We start from the raw sequence: 18,934 nt of genomic DNA on the forward strand, positions 1-18,934 counted from the left end.
ACTAGTAGTTTTTAATGTTTTGATATTGATAAGCATTTCTGAATTGTTTTCTTCTTATTTTAATACGTATTACTATTTATTATAATAATTTAAGTTTTATAAACAATCGGCCAAGAGATCTTTTTAGCGATCCAGAAAACCGGGAAATTCAGATATCCGGGATAGCTATGGTCCCGAACTTCCCGGATAATTGGTTCTCTACTGTACATGAAAAGTTTTAGCAATGTACTAAAATATTTAGAGATAGTTTTAGTGATAGTATATAATATCAATTCTGTGACAAAGAACCAACGTTCAAATGTAATCTTGCTTACCATCTTGTATTTCATTACATTCATAAGGAGATGTAACAGAAGGTTGGGTACTTTCAGAATTCAATTGCTACAAGTGAATAGAAAGAAAAAAAAAATTAGAATCAAAATTTAAACTCAAAATGCAACCAAATAAGAACAGAAGAGACAAAACTTGATGACAATTTTTTGCTTGGATATTATTCATACCACAGATGCCAACATTGGCATGTGTAAATTAAGGACTTTTTGATAGGAAAAAATAATTATCTATCAGTTTTTTTTAAATGATAAGTAACCATTTCTATGTGACTAAAATTTAGTGCCATATCAAACACTATGGGTATGCTCAACTAATTTGTCAAGTACCTGCCGAGCAATTGCAAAAATTATAAGTGTAAATGATTTAACTAACACAAAAATGACTCACATTAACTATAAATGCTGCAATAACCATATACAGTCGAACCTCCGTATATCAAACTTCCACATATCAAAATTTTTCTATGTATCGAAATCCCAGCAAATTTCCATGATCATTACATAGAAAAATTGTTTCTATATATCGAAAAAAATCTCTATATATCAATTTTTTTTTCCAAACATTCGTAGATTTCTTTTCCACTTTAGACTATTTAAGGAAGGTTAGGGGAGAAAATTATGTTCACTTACAGTTGCTATGAAACTCATAAGGAATCTGGGGTTGAAGGGTGTGTAGATGAGTCGTTGCTCTGTTCTGGAGTTCTTAAATTTCCTCAAGTTTACTTCAAATCTTAGTTGTAACCAGTAGCACTGTCAAATCAGTTTCAAGTTATCCTTTTTCTCTGTTGATTATCTTTCCTAGTCTTTTTAGCTTCAGTAAAAATCATTCAAGTTAAATAGATTTTTTTACTTTTCTCTCGATTACATTTTCAAAACGGAAATCCCCTAATATTGCGATTAAGTAGAATTGTCGAAGAATGAAGATGTATGAAGGCGCAAAAATATAATTTCGGTTAATTTTGCAATTATTAACTTTCACTTAATGCGATGCTCATATAAATTAGAAATTGGGTTTCATGCACGAAAATTAGCTTTTATTTTAATCTTTTAGAAGATTTTTATGATAAACTAAGATCATATCTTACGTATCGAAATTTCTACATATCAAATTTTTTTCTGGCAATTTGCTACGATATATGGAGGTCTGACTGTACTACTACACGGCTCATAAAATGACAACATAGAGAAAACTTTAGCAAAACTTCACATGTAAAATTAATGAAGAGTAAAATTCAGCTATGCATTTATCATTATTAGAAAGTACTTGAGCGATATTTCTAAAGATAATACATTTAAAACTTTTACATACTGTTTTATACTGTGCATATGAATGGCTATGCTGAAGACCTATAATTTTTTTTACTACTTTTCATTTCTCTATTTGTTAAATTAGTCAAAGTTTTTTCCTTCTTTTACATATATTTCAAAATTAATTTTATATTTTAACTTTTGGCTTAAAATCATGAAAGGTTAATAACTAAATTTCAAATTTTATTTCATTTAAAACGTATGATTAGATTCTCAAAATCTATCTTACTATATAGTGCAAAAACTTTGAAATGTCAATGGTTCCTTTCTTTAATAGTCACTTCTTCGCTCAGTAATAAGTATCTTAATACTGATCCAAGTGCTACTTAATATAGCACTAACACACATAAAAATTATGATCTACACATACAAAGGACGATTTCACGAACGAAGGAGGGATATATTTTCATGTTATCAAATCGATTTTTTTCTGTATTTCGTAAGAAATTTTAGTTTTTGCTATAGGTCATTTTCCTGAAATTATCTATAATTATACAAAACCTTTTCCTTTTTTAAAAAAAGTGATGTTTTCTTCTGGGTTGACAGCTATGCTATGAGCTACCATAGCTACAGTTACCTAGTTATCAGAAGAGAAAATTGCAAGCTAACGTAAAAAATTAACTTAAGAAATCTATAATTTTCTGTTCAACTTAAAGGACGAATTATAAAGATTTTGCACAATGAACAGATAACAGTTCTTCACATGTCATAAAAATAAGATTGTAATAAAAATAAGATTGATTAATTTTAAGAGTTAGAATTTCTCATTTAAAAGAAGAAAAAAGAATATTGACTTTAACAGCAGACCCGTCATTTACGAGGGTCAAAGAGGATCCATCCTCTTGGAGCTTGATATCAAACACATCGCTCTGATTTAAGTACTACTTAAAACAATAATTATACATACACTAGCTGCGTAGCCCAGCTTTGCACGATGCACCTTGAAAATAAATGTTATGTCAAGTGACAAGTGTTCAACAATCAGGCTTAAACAAAAAAAAAATCAATGAAATTTCGTGGGATATTGAGGAAAAATAACCAAGGAAACATTTTAAATCCCCCCCCCCCTATTACAGGAAAAGCTTAAAAACAAAAGCCAGAATTTTATTTCTTCAAATGCGAGAAAAAAAAATGACAACACATCTTTCTTCTCAATGATTTTCTTCACCGCTACATATTTTAATAAAAGTATTGTTACGGAAAGTTGAGATAAAGCACTGAATAGTAATTTTAATGGAGGAAACCTTTCAAAAATAGGGATTTTACGTCAAAATCTAAGTAGCATAATTAAGTTTTTAATTAATGTCTACACTTATTATTATCGGAGAATTATATTAAATAGCCTAACATAAAGACGAGACAATTACGAATCTGTTGATACCTGGTTTAATAATCAGTTCACCATTCGGGAGAAGTAACTTGAACATAAATACATACATACATAGATACGCTCAGTTTAATTACATAAGATTTATAGTTTCTTAAATAAATAATATGGCAAATTAAAATTTGAAGTAATACACTAGTTTCGACTGCATGTTATACACTTGGTAATGTCAGACATGTGACCCAAACAGGATGAAAAATACTGAAATTGTGAAAATGCTTTGGGTTGAAATGCTTTGTGAACTAACCGCAACACTGTTAGTATATTATACTACACTTGAAAGCTCTCCAATGTATTTTTGTACCTGTACAGCTGACTATTCTAATTGGATGCATGAAATTAACTGGAACATGTTGCATTTAGCTTCCAATGCCTTCTTTTTCTGCACGCAGTATTTTGCTCACTCGAAAAATATTGAATTCAGTAAAAGTATTGAAAAATCACAAGTCTAATTTATTTACGAAACACCAATAAATAAAAAGACGGAAAAGCTTACTCTTTGATCTAACATCACTGATATATCAATCAAAAGTACACGGTCCAAAAGAGGAAATTTAACAATTTTAATTTGAATTTATTACTGTACTAGATATAGTGCAGTAGTTTGTCAACAAAACACAAGCCAAAAAGTAGCATAAAAGAAATTAAACCACCAAATTCTAGTATTAAATTTTAAAAGTTAAAAAAAACTGATTGTCAACCTCATATTAAGATAATGTGGGCGAGAACACAAACAAATTAAATTTAAATTTTTGCAGATAACATGGGAAACAGGAAAAGAAATCACAGCTAGCAGAATTCGCTAATTTCAAAAGCAGAATCAAAGGGGAAATTTAATATCCTTTCCAAAGTCTTATACTAAAATCAATTACAAGTAATTACAATTTACAAAAATTTTGATTTTGTGTTTTTTTTAAATATATGTTCAAATTCAAATCAAGCACAGTAAATTCAATGGAACATCGGACTTTTGAGACTCACTGTACGTATTAGTTTGTCATTTTGTGTGCAAAATGGTACTTTATCTAGGTCAGCCCAAAAAACTGGAAAAAATGGCAAAAAATATGAAAATTGGCTGAATCTTTACAATGTACATGACTCAAGCTTTTGTTTCAGCAAGCTTCATTATCGTAAAATATTTTCACCTGATAAAATGAGCTTCATATTGTTTAAGGTTTACAGGCTTTTGATTCTTATTTGTGAGATTGAATGAGACAGATGACTCAAGAAAATAATTTAATTTTTCAGTTTTGGCTACCTATTTACCACTTCAGAAAGTCGCTCTCCACAGATGTATGAAAAAAAATGATTAAATGACAATTAATTATGAAATAATTGCAGCCAAGAAGTTTCACACAAAAAGTAAGAATCAACTTAGTAGATTATCATTAACACACAGAATACTATAATAATGGGTAAAATATTAAATCTATCTCAACCGTATCAACAGCATGCAAATGTGGATTCCATTTCAAAAATGCAGAGTGTTCATAAATTGTTTACAAAAACTTAGGAGTGGTAATACATATCAAGACAAACAATATTAACAAAGAAACTTAATTTTTGATTATGATTCCAAGCTTAGAAAGATTAACAGGTACAGCCTGAGCGAAAGCGAGTGAGAAAGAACTGATGCAGTTATTTAGACTTAATGAAATGGGGTATGTTGATGTCAGGGGTGCCCCCCCCCCCAAGAGCAATGGTGCACTCCCCCCTAAAACCAGACTCTCCCTCCCCCAAAAAATGAGAAAAATACCCCTCAACCCTCACCCCTAGGTGGGCACCCCTGTTGATGTGCTAAATTTCTACCCATGTGACAAGTATCAATTCCGACAGAAATGTTAATTTAGAGTTTAAAAACTATTCTTTCAATGAAGCATGTAAAAACTAGTTTGTAAGGCCTTTATAATAAAATATAAATTTCTTTCAAAACAGCATACTTCTTTGTATAGCAAGTTTTCCGAATTATTCAATGAAAATAAATGAGGATTAAAAAAAAAAAATGTAGGATTGATCATTTAATATATGATGCACTGTCATTTTTAACAAATATGTAACTTTCTGAGCATTCATATTCTACAATTTGACCAACAAACAGGGGGTAAAAAAAATACTTATTTATATTTAAAATATTTTTTGAAGCTACCATAATGAGAGTTATTTGAATCAAATGTTCTAATATTACAAACAAAAGGGTTTTTCCATTGCAAAAAAGTAAATTAATAAACTTTTATTCTCTTCATAATAGAAGACTAAAATGAACTAAAAATTTTAAGGAAAAAAAATGTCTGAAATAAGCATTAAATAGTTTTGCTAAGTACTTGCTCAATCTTTACCTTAAACACAGTTTTAGAAAAAGTTACAGCTGTTTAGTGTCACTTGATGAAAATGATTTTACTTTAATTAAAAAAAAAAATTAATAGGAATATTTTTGAAAATGTTTGCATTAAATATCCCCACCCCCCTCGAAGAGATGTGAATACAAATTCCTCAGAAACTGCATTTTAATAGTTAAATGAAAATGCTGTAAAATAAAGAATTACAAACACAGAAGGTGACCTGCTCAATGCGGGGCACAGTGGGGCGAAAACGCCAAAAAACACTTAATGTTTTTTTTTCCTTATATTCAACCAATTGACGATAAATAAATTTGCATAGGCCTGCCTCTTAGGCAATCAGAACTGGGATTTTAGAGCCCTTCGTCCACTACAAAGCTCAAGGGAGCCATTAGAAAGTTGAAGAACCATGAGCACGGGAATTTAAAAAATTGCTTTTAAGTAGTCTTTTTTTTTTTTCTTATTAAAGGCGGGTATATATTTAATTTCTCTCATGTCCAACAATAGTAATAGGATGAAAAAAAAATGAATAATCGAACTCTCAAACCAAAAACCGATTTTTATCTGCACCGAAAACTTGGGAATTCAAAGATATTTTTTTCAAAACACTCTACAAAAAAAAAAATGTCCTCTTAGAAATTAATATTAATTAGTCATCAATGGTCCGTAGAAAGCCCCTGAAAAGGAATTAGCTGCGTAAAGCAGAAAAACTTTGTACCCTGAGCCCAAACAATTCGAAATAACTTGCTAATTACATGCCTGTGAAAACAAACAAGCGAGAGAGGTTTAAAAACATTTTTAAGCACTTTTTGGCGTTTTCGCCCTACTGTGTGGAGCCCTGAATTATGCAGTCGGTATAAGCAAAAAGATATGGGTAGACATGTATGTGATGACCACTCTTATACTCCCACCTCTTTATGTTTTCAGAAGCTATATATTCTTTGTTACTGTTAAAAAATTCAACTTTTTCTTTCCGGATGCACTGAAGGAATCTTGAGAATAGGTTCCACTGCAAATATTGTTCCTCTTGGGATAGTTACTAAACAATTTATAAACATCCTGTATATATGGACAATTCCATTTTAACAGATATTGATTATTGCACAAAGCACCCAACAAAGACTCCAAATAAGTCAGATTGATATTTCATTGCATTAACTTTATGAAGAACATGGAATCTACTTCCATGTAATGTAATCAAATTGACAATTTCCCTAAAGAATACTTTTTTTTTTCTTTGCTCAGTAATGGACTTATCTCATAAGATATGGTCGTTACTGGGCCCAAAAATATCATTTAAAGGGTCTAAAAACCTTTAACCTTCAAAATTTTAAACTTTCGGGAAAAAATATATGCTATGCATAATTTGATTCTGAACAATTTGATACCTTATTTATTACCATATGCAAAAAAAACTTTGCAACTTATCGCAAAAATATGTAAACTTTCCCCATAGATTTATGTTAACAGCTGCTGTTTAATCCTCTTTTTCTCAGGTGCCGGTTTCTTGTTTTGCGTGCATGATATCTCAAAAAGTTTCATATATATTTCCGTAAAACTTTTCATGCATATTTGTCTGGTTTATTTTTAGGATCTGAACTTAAATTTTAACTAAAAATGAAAGTTAATATCAAAAAAAAAAAAAACTTTTGCCAAAAATTTTGGAACATTTTGATATTAATTTTTCAAATTTCAAAAAAAAAAAAAAATAAATAAATAAATTTAGGTTCAGATCATAAAAATAAACCAGACAAACATGCACTAAAATTTTTACGGAAATATAAATAACTCTCTGAGATATCACGCAAGCAAAACGAGGAACCAGCACCTGAGAAAAAGAGGCTTAAACAGATGCTGTTGACATAAACCTCTATGGGGGAAGGTTGCGCATTTTTACGATAACTTGAAAAGTTTTTTGCGTATGGTAATAAACAAGGTATCAAATTGTTTAGAATTAAATTATGTATAGCATATATTTTTTCCAGGAGGTCAAAAATTTTGAAGGTTAAAGGTCCTTAGACCCCTTAAATAATGTTTCTAGAAGGCTTTGAAATTTAATTCAGGGGTCTGTCTAGGATTTTTCACAGGGTCCGTTTTTTGTGAAAAATCAAATAATTTTGTGAAAAATGAATTAATTTTGTGAAAAATCAAATAATTTTGCAATTTTTTTTTTTTTTTAAACGAAATTTTAGAATGTAGAGATGGCACAAACTGCATAAATAAACTTAAAGTTAGGTGTTTTCCTCTTCTATGTCGAGAAAATCATTCTGGAGTGGTTTAATATTTGGCGGGGGGGGGGGACATCGCTCTCTCAAGTATCAATATTTATCTACCATTCTACATTATGTTAAATTATACTAGAAATATTTCGGTACAGTATTTAAAATAATTGTAACAAAAAAATAAATTAATAAAATAAAATTCAGAATAGGGTTCAGCATTTAACTTTTTGACTCAAGACACTCTTAAAAAGCACAGAATTTCGTTTAAAACTTATAAATTCAGTGATTTTAACAAAAATAAAAAGATATTTTAATTGTTTACCTCTTAACAAAGCGTAACAATCATCAAAAATTCTAAAAATCGGATTCCCGTAGCGGATGCAAAGAGATCGCAATTCTCAAAGTGAAGGCATCAAAAGTATAAAAACAGCTTGTGAAAGAAATATTTTTGATAAAATTATTTTAAAATTGCATTTTAGAGTCCTATGCTAAACATTTCATTAATATCTGTGGACACAGTTGAAGCAAAAAAAAAAATAATAAATAAATAAAATAAAATAAACCATCTATTCAGCATTTTAATTTTTGACTTAATAACAGAAAATGGAATTTTGCTTTAAAAACTTGAAATGAGAGTTCTAACAGAAATAAAAAGACTTTTCATTTATTTGCATCCTAATAAAGCGAAGTTAGCTTGAAAAAAGAACAAAATATGATTCTCATATTGGATGTTAAAAGATTACATATTTCAAAATGTAGACATCTAAAGAAAAAAGAAACGGTAATTAAAAGAGTTTATTTAAAGTTAATCATCCTTATTAGCATCGAAAAATCAAAACCCATATAATTTTCTCCCAAAATAACAATTAAACATCGCACCACACCCACCGTAAAAACACAAATATTGACAAGCTGGTAAAATGATGGGAATATTTTCTAATCAAGTCATTATAAAGGTTCAACGCCAGACGCTAAGTGGTGATAATTTTGAAGTTGGTAACCCTATCTGAAGCGATCATATTTTTTCCCCCACCCTTACTATCCCTTTGCAGTTCTAAGTTCATTTCGCAGATACATATTATTATTGTTTATTAAATCATGAGAGGGGAGAAAAGTGCTTACCAATGCCTTTTCAGAAAAGCTTACAACAGAACCACTGCTAATTAGCTGTGATAAAACAAAGAACCATTATTTTTATTTGGCAGTTAGAATTATTTATCGCTGGAAGGCTTGAAGGAGCATCAAAAGAGTGCCGATTTTTTTTTTTTTTTTCTTTTTTCAAAATTACCCGATTTTGAAAAAAAATATCAATACATATTATATTAAATATATTATATTAAATATCAATTATATATTATAATCTGATCCCTCTAATTTGACTTAAAAAAAGGTTCAAAAAATTATCGGTTTATACACAGAAATATGCGTTATTTTACTTTCAGATTTGCTCTTTCAATAAACAATTTGTGAAAGATCCGATCTTGTTTATTAGAATTTTGTGAAGGGTCTCTTTTGTTTGGTTTTGTTTGATCGGGATTTTGTGAAAGGTCCGTTTTGGTTGATCGGATTTTTGTGAAGGGTCCGTTTTGGTTGATCGGATTTTTGTGAAGGGTCCGTTTTGGTTGATCGGATTTTTGTGAAGGGTCCGTTTTGGTTGATCGGATTTTTATGAAGGGTCCGTTAACGGACCCAAATATCCTCTGGCCAGACCCCTGTAATTGCATTTAATAGAATTAGAGTCTACGTTCTTAAAAAAGCCAATGAAATGAAACAAGAATCTAACAGTGTTGGAGTCTTTGCAGGGTGTGCAGGTTGTACAATAAATGATCAATCTATGAAAATGGAATTGCCCAGATGTAAAACTACAATTCAAACAAAACACAAAAAAACAATTGAAAAAACTAAAATTCATCCTCACATTCATTTTCAGACAAAGCGAATAGATGTTCGCCTGTTGAGAGAGCGCAGATGCAGCTGAAAGTCCACTCACCGAAGTCTGTGCTGCCATTGACAAAGCGTTAGGATTAGCAGCCAGAGGCGAGGAAGCCACCGTGCTTCTCGGAGGCAAAGGTTGCACAACCAAGTTTGAAGCCATGTTTGAAGACAATACATGAGGCGGAGGAATAGAATGTGGTAAAGTGACAACAGGAACATAATTTTGAGTCACGGCAGCCATCATCGGATGGACTGCCGAGGAGAAACTTTGATTGGTGTATGTTTGTGTAGGTATAGGTCGGGCAGGGTCAAAATCGATGGGCTGTGTGGTTGGAGGAATAGATACCGAAGCTGGAATGCTTTGTCCAACCTGTTGCTGCAAGGATGCTGAATTAGCGAGTACTATGTTAGGTGATGGATGACTGGACATGGTTTCTTCGCTTGGTCTCCGTGTGCGATGCTGTGAAACGATGCTTGCTGCAGCTGCCATTGACTGGGATGATGGCGAAAACTGTACACTTGAATAGGTTGCTCCTGGAAGAGATGAGGCTGCTTGTGGTTCTGTGCAAGAAGCTAGAAAATAATAATATTATTAAAAAATCATGATATTTTAGGTTTTTTACAAAATTCTAATGATGTTTACTACAGTCACAAAGGCATATATATATATATATATATATATATATATATATATACACACACACACACAAGGTGTATTCCCAAAGTAATGTAATTGAATTTTCCGGGCCAGTTTTTATCAATCAGAGTGAAATGGAACTACTTTGGTTAGGTGGGGGGGGCCTAAGTTTTCCCGGAAAGTCAGTCTCAGGGTTCTCCGAGCTGTGGAAGTGGCCGGATGGCAGTTAATGTTAACCTCTGCGCACCGACCATGTCATGGGAAAAGGGTACAAGATTAAGTTTTGCTGCTAAACCAACAAAATCTCGAGGAAACTAACAAAATGATTCATGAGGCTTATGGGGACTTTTCTTTCACGTACTCACAAGTTTTGAGATGGTTAAAGATCTTTAAAGACAGCCAGGAAGTGGTTCAAGACGAACAATGTTCTGGGTGTCCATCAACCAGCAAAATCAATAACAATGTGGCCCGTGTTCGTCCATTGTTGGACTTTGACCGTCAATTGACTATCAAGATGATTGCTAATGAACTGAACATGCTGTGTTTCACATTGTTACTCAAAATTGAGCAATAAGAAAAATGTGAGGCAAGATCATGTCAAAGCGCCTTGCCACAACTCGCTGCGAGTCCGTGAGTTCCAGGCGAAAATGCTGTCCCACCCCTACAGTCCTGACGTTACCCTGGAAAACTTTTTTGCTCCCTTGGATTAAGACAGACCTGAAAGGAACCCATTTTTTACCCATAGAAGAGATCCAATCAGTCGTGACGAAGACCTTGGGAGATGTTCCAAAAAAACACCTTTTAGGGCGTTTACCAGTCATGGCAGAGATGCTGGAAAAAATGTGTAGAAGCCCAAAGACATGACTTTGAAGAACTTTAAGTGTTTGTGCAAATCTGTTCAATAAATTACTTTTTAAAAAATAATTGCATTACTTTTGGAATAGACCTATACTGTCCACTTCTGACAAGTTGAGCTATGGCCTTGAGCAATTCCATTTCTTTCAAGGGAGAACAATCAGTAAGAAGAGGAATTGCAGAATTGGGCTACCATTGCAAGCCTTTAATTGGCAAGAAAATCCTGCACGGCTTGCTACTTTTTACCCAAATTATATTGTTCGTCAAATGGGTAATAACATTGCAGACTAAATCCGCAAGTTCTAAAGGTATTTTTCCTTGCACCTATTTCAACAAATGGAATCGTTTAATCTGTCATGCAGCGGAGCTCAACTTACCACAGGAGGACAGTGTGTGTGTGTGTTTGTGCGCATGTGTTACTGTGTAAGCTCAAAATCCAGCGAATATTTTTTCATTTGCCAGTGGATAACAAAACATTCGTACCAAAGATATTGGTGAAAGTCTAAATATCCCTGATGAATCACCCTTGAAAGTTGATATTCTCCAATTTCAGTCTTTAATAATTTCATATATACACATTGTTGGCACCATGCTAAACTAATGAATGTGAATATTGGCACTTTTCAATAGAGCTAAAACAATTTTTTACCGCCTGAAGAGCTTAGTTATTTTCAATGTTTTAATTTTTATGGACAACTCTAAATGTAAACCTGTCATTTGAAGGAGTTATAACCAGTACGTAGACCTTTTTGAGTACTATGGCAAACCATCGAACTTAAAAGACTCGATTCGTAATTTTTCACATTTGTTAGTTTAGCATGATGCTGATGATATACATATGTAGTTTTATATCCAGAGAAGAATTCACTCTTTTCATTCCCTCTCCAAACTTTGAGCCATATCAAATCATCAGGCATTATTGCAATTTTACCTCACAACAGTAAATGAAATGAGCTAGTGCAATATCGATGCACAAAATTAAAACGATGTTCTGAAGCATTAAACCTTTTTGACATATATTCCTGTACATTAAATTCGGAAAAATGTTTTAATGCTAGAACTAAATGCACAATGATAAATTTATTAATTAAGAAGATTTTTGAACTGTCAAAGAAAAGCAAATAATTATAACGCTAATTATTTGTTAACATTACAAATTAAATAATGCAAAGGGATAACTAACTTCTATGTAATGTTTTTTTACCGTATTTCATTTTTTTGTATTTTAAATAGGAAAAATTGAAATACAGTAAAGGGCCATTATAACGCACACCTCGGGATCAGAGCTTTTGCGTTATACAGGTTTTGGCACTATGTAGATCGTTTCACAAATTTTGAAACTAATATTTAGAACATATATGTTTTCTGCACTTCAGAATAAGTTTTAACTGCAATGAGTATTAAAGCACTAATTATACAATATCATATATATATAGTCAATCACAAATATGTATCACAAAAGAAAGCGACCTATCATGCACTTCTGCAAGCTTCATGGTTTGTATAACAGCCGTATTTTCAACAGCGATAGTTTTTTTTTAAACTGTGAATCCAAATTTTCATTTAAAAGGAGGGGGGGGGGGGTAGGATGAAACACTGTTACAAAGTTTAATTTGCCTAACAATTTCTATGTTTGTGAGGCGGAACAGAGTGCTTTTTTTAACTGCAAAATGCATTGTTTACTTCTGAAAAGTTGTGCGGTTTATAGAGCATTGCATTATATAGGTCGACACTATAAAGATATTCTACTGTATCAATATGAATTAACGGGAATAATTTCATAACATCTTTTAAATTTCTGCCTAAATAACAAAATCAAAAGCTGACAGTAAGTTACTTAATAATTAATGCAAATCAATTGCCAAAATTTGTAAGACTTTCACACAAAATAGAAAACGTAGGTGAAGATGAGAAAAGTAAACATAGAATACAGAATAAATTTTTATTGTTATAGAATACTTACTTCCGACAAAAATAAGTGGAAGAACAGTACAAATTCAATTCAAAGATTGTAAATGTCATAGTGAATAAAAACTTATACGAAGTACGTACCTAAAGGAAAATTGCAGTATATACACACACAGTTTGATTGGCAACCAGAAGACAAAGCTTTTAAGACAACTGTGTACTCCATTTTAATTTGTATTTTAACAATTAATTATTTCATTTTCAGCTCTTTTTAACAATTGTTAAATCATATTTTAATTTACAACTTTGAAAATCAAACCCTTCCATTTTGTTTTTAGAAACGTAAGATTGTTATTTTGTGAAATATTAATAACATGACAATAACTTAACTAATATGAATGTTTGAAAGTTTGTTGGAAAAAAAAACTACAACATAACTAATTCATCCCTGCCAACCTTTCAAGAAAAAATCCAGTAGATTTTTTACTATTCCTGTAAGTACAATCATATGAAAGTTCTTTACATCATATATATTGAAACATGTAACGGAATATTAGAAGTTAATGTACAGTTTTTTTTAAATCAAACTTTATAAACACTGATAATGTTGACGCATAAAATGATTAATTGAAACATGAAATGGAAGAAAAGGTAAATTAAAGCTTAATATATATATATATATATATATATATATATATTGAACAAAAAATAAGCATTGATAATGATGCTAGATTTCAATGTACTTAAGTTTGAATTTAAGCAGGAAGCTTTCAACTCATCGAGTACATACGTCTGGACAAACATTTTACAAAGATAATCTCACAGGCATACCTGCCAACATCTACTGGGGAAAAATCCAGTAGCCGATTAAAAAATCCGGTAGATAATTACGTCGGAGATTTTTCATTTTTATTTAGGGAAGAATAGGAATTTTTCATTATCCTTCTAGGTACAACCAAATGTTTTTTACATTATATACATATACAAAAGAAATGATCAAAATCCAGAGATCTACCGGAAAAACCAGTATAATTGGCAGGTATGCACAGGGTTTTTTTTTTTTTTTTTTTTTAAATTCCATAAATAAAGAGCTCTTCCCAAAGATTTATAAAATTCATTAGATTTTTAATAAAAAGTTGGGAGAGTGGGAGAAATGCTCAAAATCAAGGAAACTACTGGAAAAACTGGTAGAGTTGGCAGGTATGTATTATGAATATTTGAAAATTGGTTAGAAAAAAGAATTAACTTGCCACCTTCCACTTCAATTTGGGACTCTTGTAAAAAATTTAAATTGCCTTGAACAGATAAAACTTCTTGAATAGGATGACTCTGCTCAGAATATAGAGATGAGCTTTCCATGGGATAAAATGGTCTATCAATCTGAGCAGTTGTGCTTAGACCACTTTGCTGTGCCAGTAAATCGTCCTCAACCTACATCATAAATTTTACAAATATTATTGCACTTATAAATTACATATCTGATTTTGAAATGTTTTAAAAACAATAATAGCTTAGTAGTTGCAAAAAAATGAAAACATTTATATCTGCAAGGTTTAGCTAAACATAAAGCAAAAATTCACTTCTGCTTTTGTTGGATTATTATACAAGTATGCAAACATTAATTTGAAACGAAAGAATCATTTTCAGTAAAATAAATTCATGAGTACAAAGAAACCTATTTACAAAGAAAACTTTATGTTAAAACAGTAAAAAAGAAGTAAAAAAAGCCAATTAACATACATTTTCAATTCCCTTCCACTCAAAGCAGGGGTACAAGTGGACTCAAGTGAAATTTTCTGAAGACTGAAATTTTCGGAAGCTCACCTCCCCCCCCCCCCTAAAAACTCTTCAAATATGCATCTAAAAGTCATTAAAATCAACCATTTTTGAAGTTTTCTTTTCTTTCTTTTTTTTTTTAATATAATTTTTCAGTTTTAGAATATTGCCAGACCAAAATTTTCGGAAATCTAGGAAATTTCGGGTCACAAACACCCGACTCAAAGGTACCTATCTCTTCCCATAGAAAAATCACCCTTTCTATTAATAGTGGGTATCAATTAAAAGAATTAGCAGAACTTTTGAATTAAATGAAAATTTGATTTATACATGACTAAATTCATACGTTTCTAGTAATACAGAATAGTCCTAGTTGCATCTGTGCTGGTTCAAACGGTAACTATTATAACAAAAAAAGAACTCCCAGAATATAAATATTTCAAGAACTTTCTTAGATCAAGTTTGCATTCCTTTCTAAATGTTAAAGAGCTCTTATACTGCCGTGCTAAGCACAGATGTGGTATCTGCAGTAGGGCTCAAAACGAGAAATTGACGATTAAAGTTTTACATCTCATTTCTTTGATTTATGACTTAATTAAATGCTCAACTTGCAGTAGTTGTTTCGTAAATGACTTATCTAAAAACCGTAAGAGAGTATTTTTGTAAAAATGTTAATTTAAAATTAATAAATGTAGTAACGACAAATTTTCTTTTCAAAACTTTTTCATATACTAAGCTATTTTCACCGTAAGTGACAATTACTACGCATTTTTAGGGGTATCTGCACAGATACCACAAAAATAGCTTAGTAAAACGTGCTCGGAGTATCCTTAAATAATACTGAAACATCTGCTTTCTTTAGACTTAGCTGTTTCGCTTTATTTTGTTAATACAAATCTAACAGAATCTACCTTCTGAAAGATACCATTTTTAAAATTCCGGACAGTTAAAACTGTAATCCATTACAATTTTCTGTTTTTTTTATTCAAAGAATGTGTTTTTTATAATGTTTTACTTTCTAGATTCATTTTTACCGAGCATGAAGATAATTTTGACAGCAGGCGATACTTAAATATTACTGGCCGTAGAATGAAACGCATTTTTTTTTTTTTTGCATGAAAGAATTAAATATGAATATTTTACATGCATTTCATTTTTAGAATTTGCATTTTAAATAAACATTTAAATAGAAAAAGCTGAATATTTACTTAAACAATTATGCAAAGTTGTATTAGTTTTTATTATCAACCTGTATCAACTATTCAACAGTAAACTAATTTTAATATTCTGTGTTACAATAAACTGCTACATTATTAAATACGCTGCTTTACTAAGATATAAAAGTCGTATCTACAAAAAATACTAAGGAAAAAGTAGTAACTGCACAGATACCACTTTAAAGGCTTAGTATTTGTCACTTACGTTCAAATTGCCTTAGCAAACTCCGCAAACTATGCAGTTACGACTTTTTTCATAAAGCTTTTTTTAATATTTCGCGTTCACAAATCGCCAAAAAACTTGACATTTAGGTAAATTAAATTACTAACGATCACCTGGTGACAATAACTCAATTTTGATAAAATGTGCAGATACCACATCTATGCTTAGCACGGCAGTATAAGCTTTTTAATTTTGTTTTTTCTTTTAAAATTTCAAGTTACACCACAAAAATTATGCTTATTTTCTTTCAAGTTGTCTAACTGATTTATAAAATGTGCCAGAAATTTTATTAAAATATTTTTGTAAACGTATTATTGAGTCAAAAAATATGCTTTAAGATTTTTCAAACAAAGTCAATAAAGAAATAGAGTAAATGAATACCTCATTTCGTACAGTAGCGTCGGATTCTTGTGCATAATCTTGATCTAAGCTTTTAGTATCTTTATCTTCTGGTACACTTTCAATTGATTCAACTTCTGCTGGCATTTCATTCTCACTTTTATTAAAATAGCTACAAAATTGAATTTTTTGAAGAGTTTCCCTTATTCCTTTATCTATTATTGTATAGGACTTTACTGCTACAAACATAACCTACTATTTAAAAAAATAATATAAGATTCATAGGATTTATTAAATGAAGACAAAAACAAGTTTTGTTTTAGGAGAGATGTTCAATATTTTGCTATAGCTCAAAGGGCACAATCTGACTCCTGAATAATGATTTTAAGTACAAAAAGTTTTTTTTTTTTCCTCTTCCTGACTTTTCCAGATGGCAAACGCAAAATTCAGTGGGATCATTTATTCAAAAATATTTTAAAAAAAAACACCAAGAAAGAGAGAAAAAAAATAAAAGTATAAATATTTTCATAATCATTTTAAATTAAAATAGTGGATGAGAAAGAGTTAACATTGCTCACACATACTGTAACTAGGAAAACAAATCCAGTGTAGATCCATTTATACATTTTTGAAGGGACTGCATGAAAAAAGAAGCATATAATAGGTATATGTTAATCTTAATATGTATTGGACTTGGCAGTTATCAATCTAAAAATTGTATAAATGATAAAAACATGTAAAGGAGAAACAAACGGTGCTTTGCTACAATATCGCCAAATTAATGTTTATTATCTCTAAAGTATATGTTGATTTGTTTACATAAAAACTTTGCAATTTCAGCTTTCTGGGTTTGAAATTAAAAGCTGTGTTGAGTTATGACATTATGTCTTAAAATTTCTAAATATCTGTCTAAAACTCTGCTAAAAATATGAGAAGTAAAATGATACAGTACTTGAAAATACAAATAAAAGTAATAAAAAGTTATTGTAACTTTTATGCAAGTTTTAATCGAATTTCCACTGAGCTCCCTAATTAATTTTCGGCTGACAATTGTTTGCTATAAAAGCCAATATAGTGCAATAACTAAATACAGTAAAACCTGTGACGTTGACCACCTGTCTGAGATGACCGCTTTTTTCAGGCACAGAATTAGCCTTTATCATATAAATCAACCTCAGTAAGTTGACCACCTGTTTAAGTTGACCACTAAAGTAGAGCACCACAGGTGGTCAACTTACATAGGTTTCACTGTAATACAATAAATCACAAGTTTCAATTTATGAAATTAACTTTTGGTGCCAAATCAGAAAATTTATCCTTATAGATTGAAGCACACTAACACAAACTGTTTAAAATTTAAAATATATATATATATTGTTTAGATTTATTTGCAAAAAGGATACATGTAGTGCCAAATGCTTCTTTACTTTTTGAATCTAATAAAGCTTGAATATGTTCTGCAGCTGTAGACATCAACTGATCGAACTCAGAACTTTCAGCATCTGTATCTCTCTCAGGACAAATAGCTTTATATAATTCATCAAGACTATTCAACTCCTCTTCAGATAATTTCTATAATTAAACGAAAACCATTTATAATTGAACTTAAATTATTAAATACAATGTAATGTTGTTCATTCAATAAGTTGTCAACTTAAAGTGAATTACTTTATGGATCTTGCATGATACACATAATATCAAAGTTTGTGCTAGCAAGGTTTGAAAAGTTTTTTTTTTTAAACTGCATGTCAAGTTCTGAAGTAAAAAACGGTGGACCCAAAACATAACCAACCACTGTTTAAATGTGCACTGAACGATGAAATCATGTCTAATTTAATGAATTCTACATTTCATAGTTGAATCTTGTAATTGAAGTTCATATTACCGTATTTTCAGGAGCAAGCGCAGCATCGAAAGATTTATTAGAGAAATGAAAAATTTTACGGTGTGTGCCTTACCCATCGTAAGCGACACTTTTAAAGATAAACAATTAAAAAGCAAAATTCAAGGTTCATACTCTATTTGGATAAAAAAATTCCATGACTTTTTCATGACTTCAATGAAAATTTTCATGACCTCGTTACACGAAGAGAATAGCACTATTTAATCTCAAACTTGGTAATACTTGGAAATGAGCATTAGCAAAATGTCTATATGAATGCCACAGTCTCATTGAAGCACTTACTCGTAATAGAAAAAATATAAGTGCACACTTAAAAAACTAAATGATTTTTATTTTTCTTCATCATATAAATTTAAGTAAAGTAAAAATGCAGTGAAGCGAATATGATGATGCTTAAATGTCTGATATTTTTTTTAAAAACAGGCAGAATGATATTGAATGGGACAAAGGTTGAATGAGTCATCACTAAGTTTCAATAAATTTGCTTCAAAAGTTATCTTTTAGTGTCAACAGTGCCTTTAATCATCCACGTAACTTGACAGTATTTTGGTTCTTT

At 30.8% G+C, this 18,934-nt stretch overlaps 1 protein-coding gene across 3 annotated transcripts in view; it reads right to left on the reverse strand.

Moving 5' to 3' along the window:
• Nucleotides 1-18,934, reverse strand: part of LOC129229610 (caprin-1-like) — a 48,334-nt gene that overhangs the window by 15,993 nt on the left and 13,407 nt on the right. The window contains exons 5-9 of one of the 3 annotated variants that reach the window (XM_054863950.1): nucleotides 17,879-18,047; nucleotides 16,518-16,690; nucleotides 14,174-14,351; nucleotides 9,504-10,093; nucleotides 315-381 (exon numbers count right to left, since the gene is read on the reverse strand). In XM_054863950.1, coding sequence (XP_054719925.1) covers nucleotides 315-381; nucleotides 9,504-10,093; nucleotides 14,174-14,351; nucleotides 16,518-16,690; nucleotides 17,879-18,047 — 1,177 coding nt within the window. Of the gene's footprint in view, nucleotides 1-314; nucleotides 382-9,503; nucleotides 10,094-14,170; nucleotides 14,352-16,517; nucleotides 16,691-17,878; nucleotides 18,048-18,934 lie in introns of all 3 variants that reach the window. The other 2 variants (XM_054863952.1, XM_054863949.1) reach the window with 2 other exon arrangements.

This window comes from Uloborus diversus, chromosome 9 (genome assembly GCF_026930045.1).
Source record: "Uloborus diversus isolate 005 chromosome 9, Udiv.v.3.1, whole genome shotgun sequence".
Lineage (NCBI taxonomy): Eukaryota > Metazoa > Arthropoda > Arachnida > Araneae > Uloboridae > Uloborus > Uloborus diversus.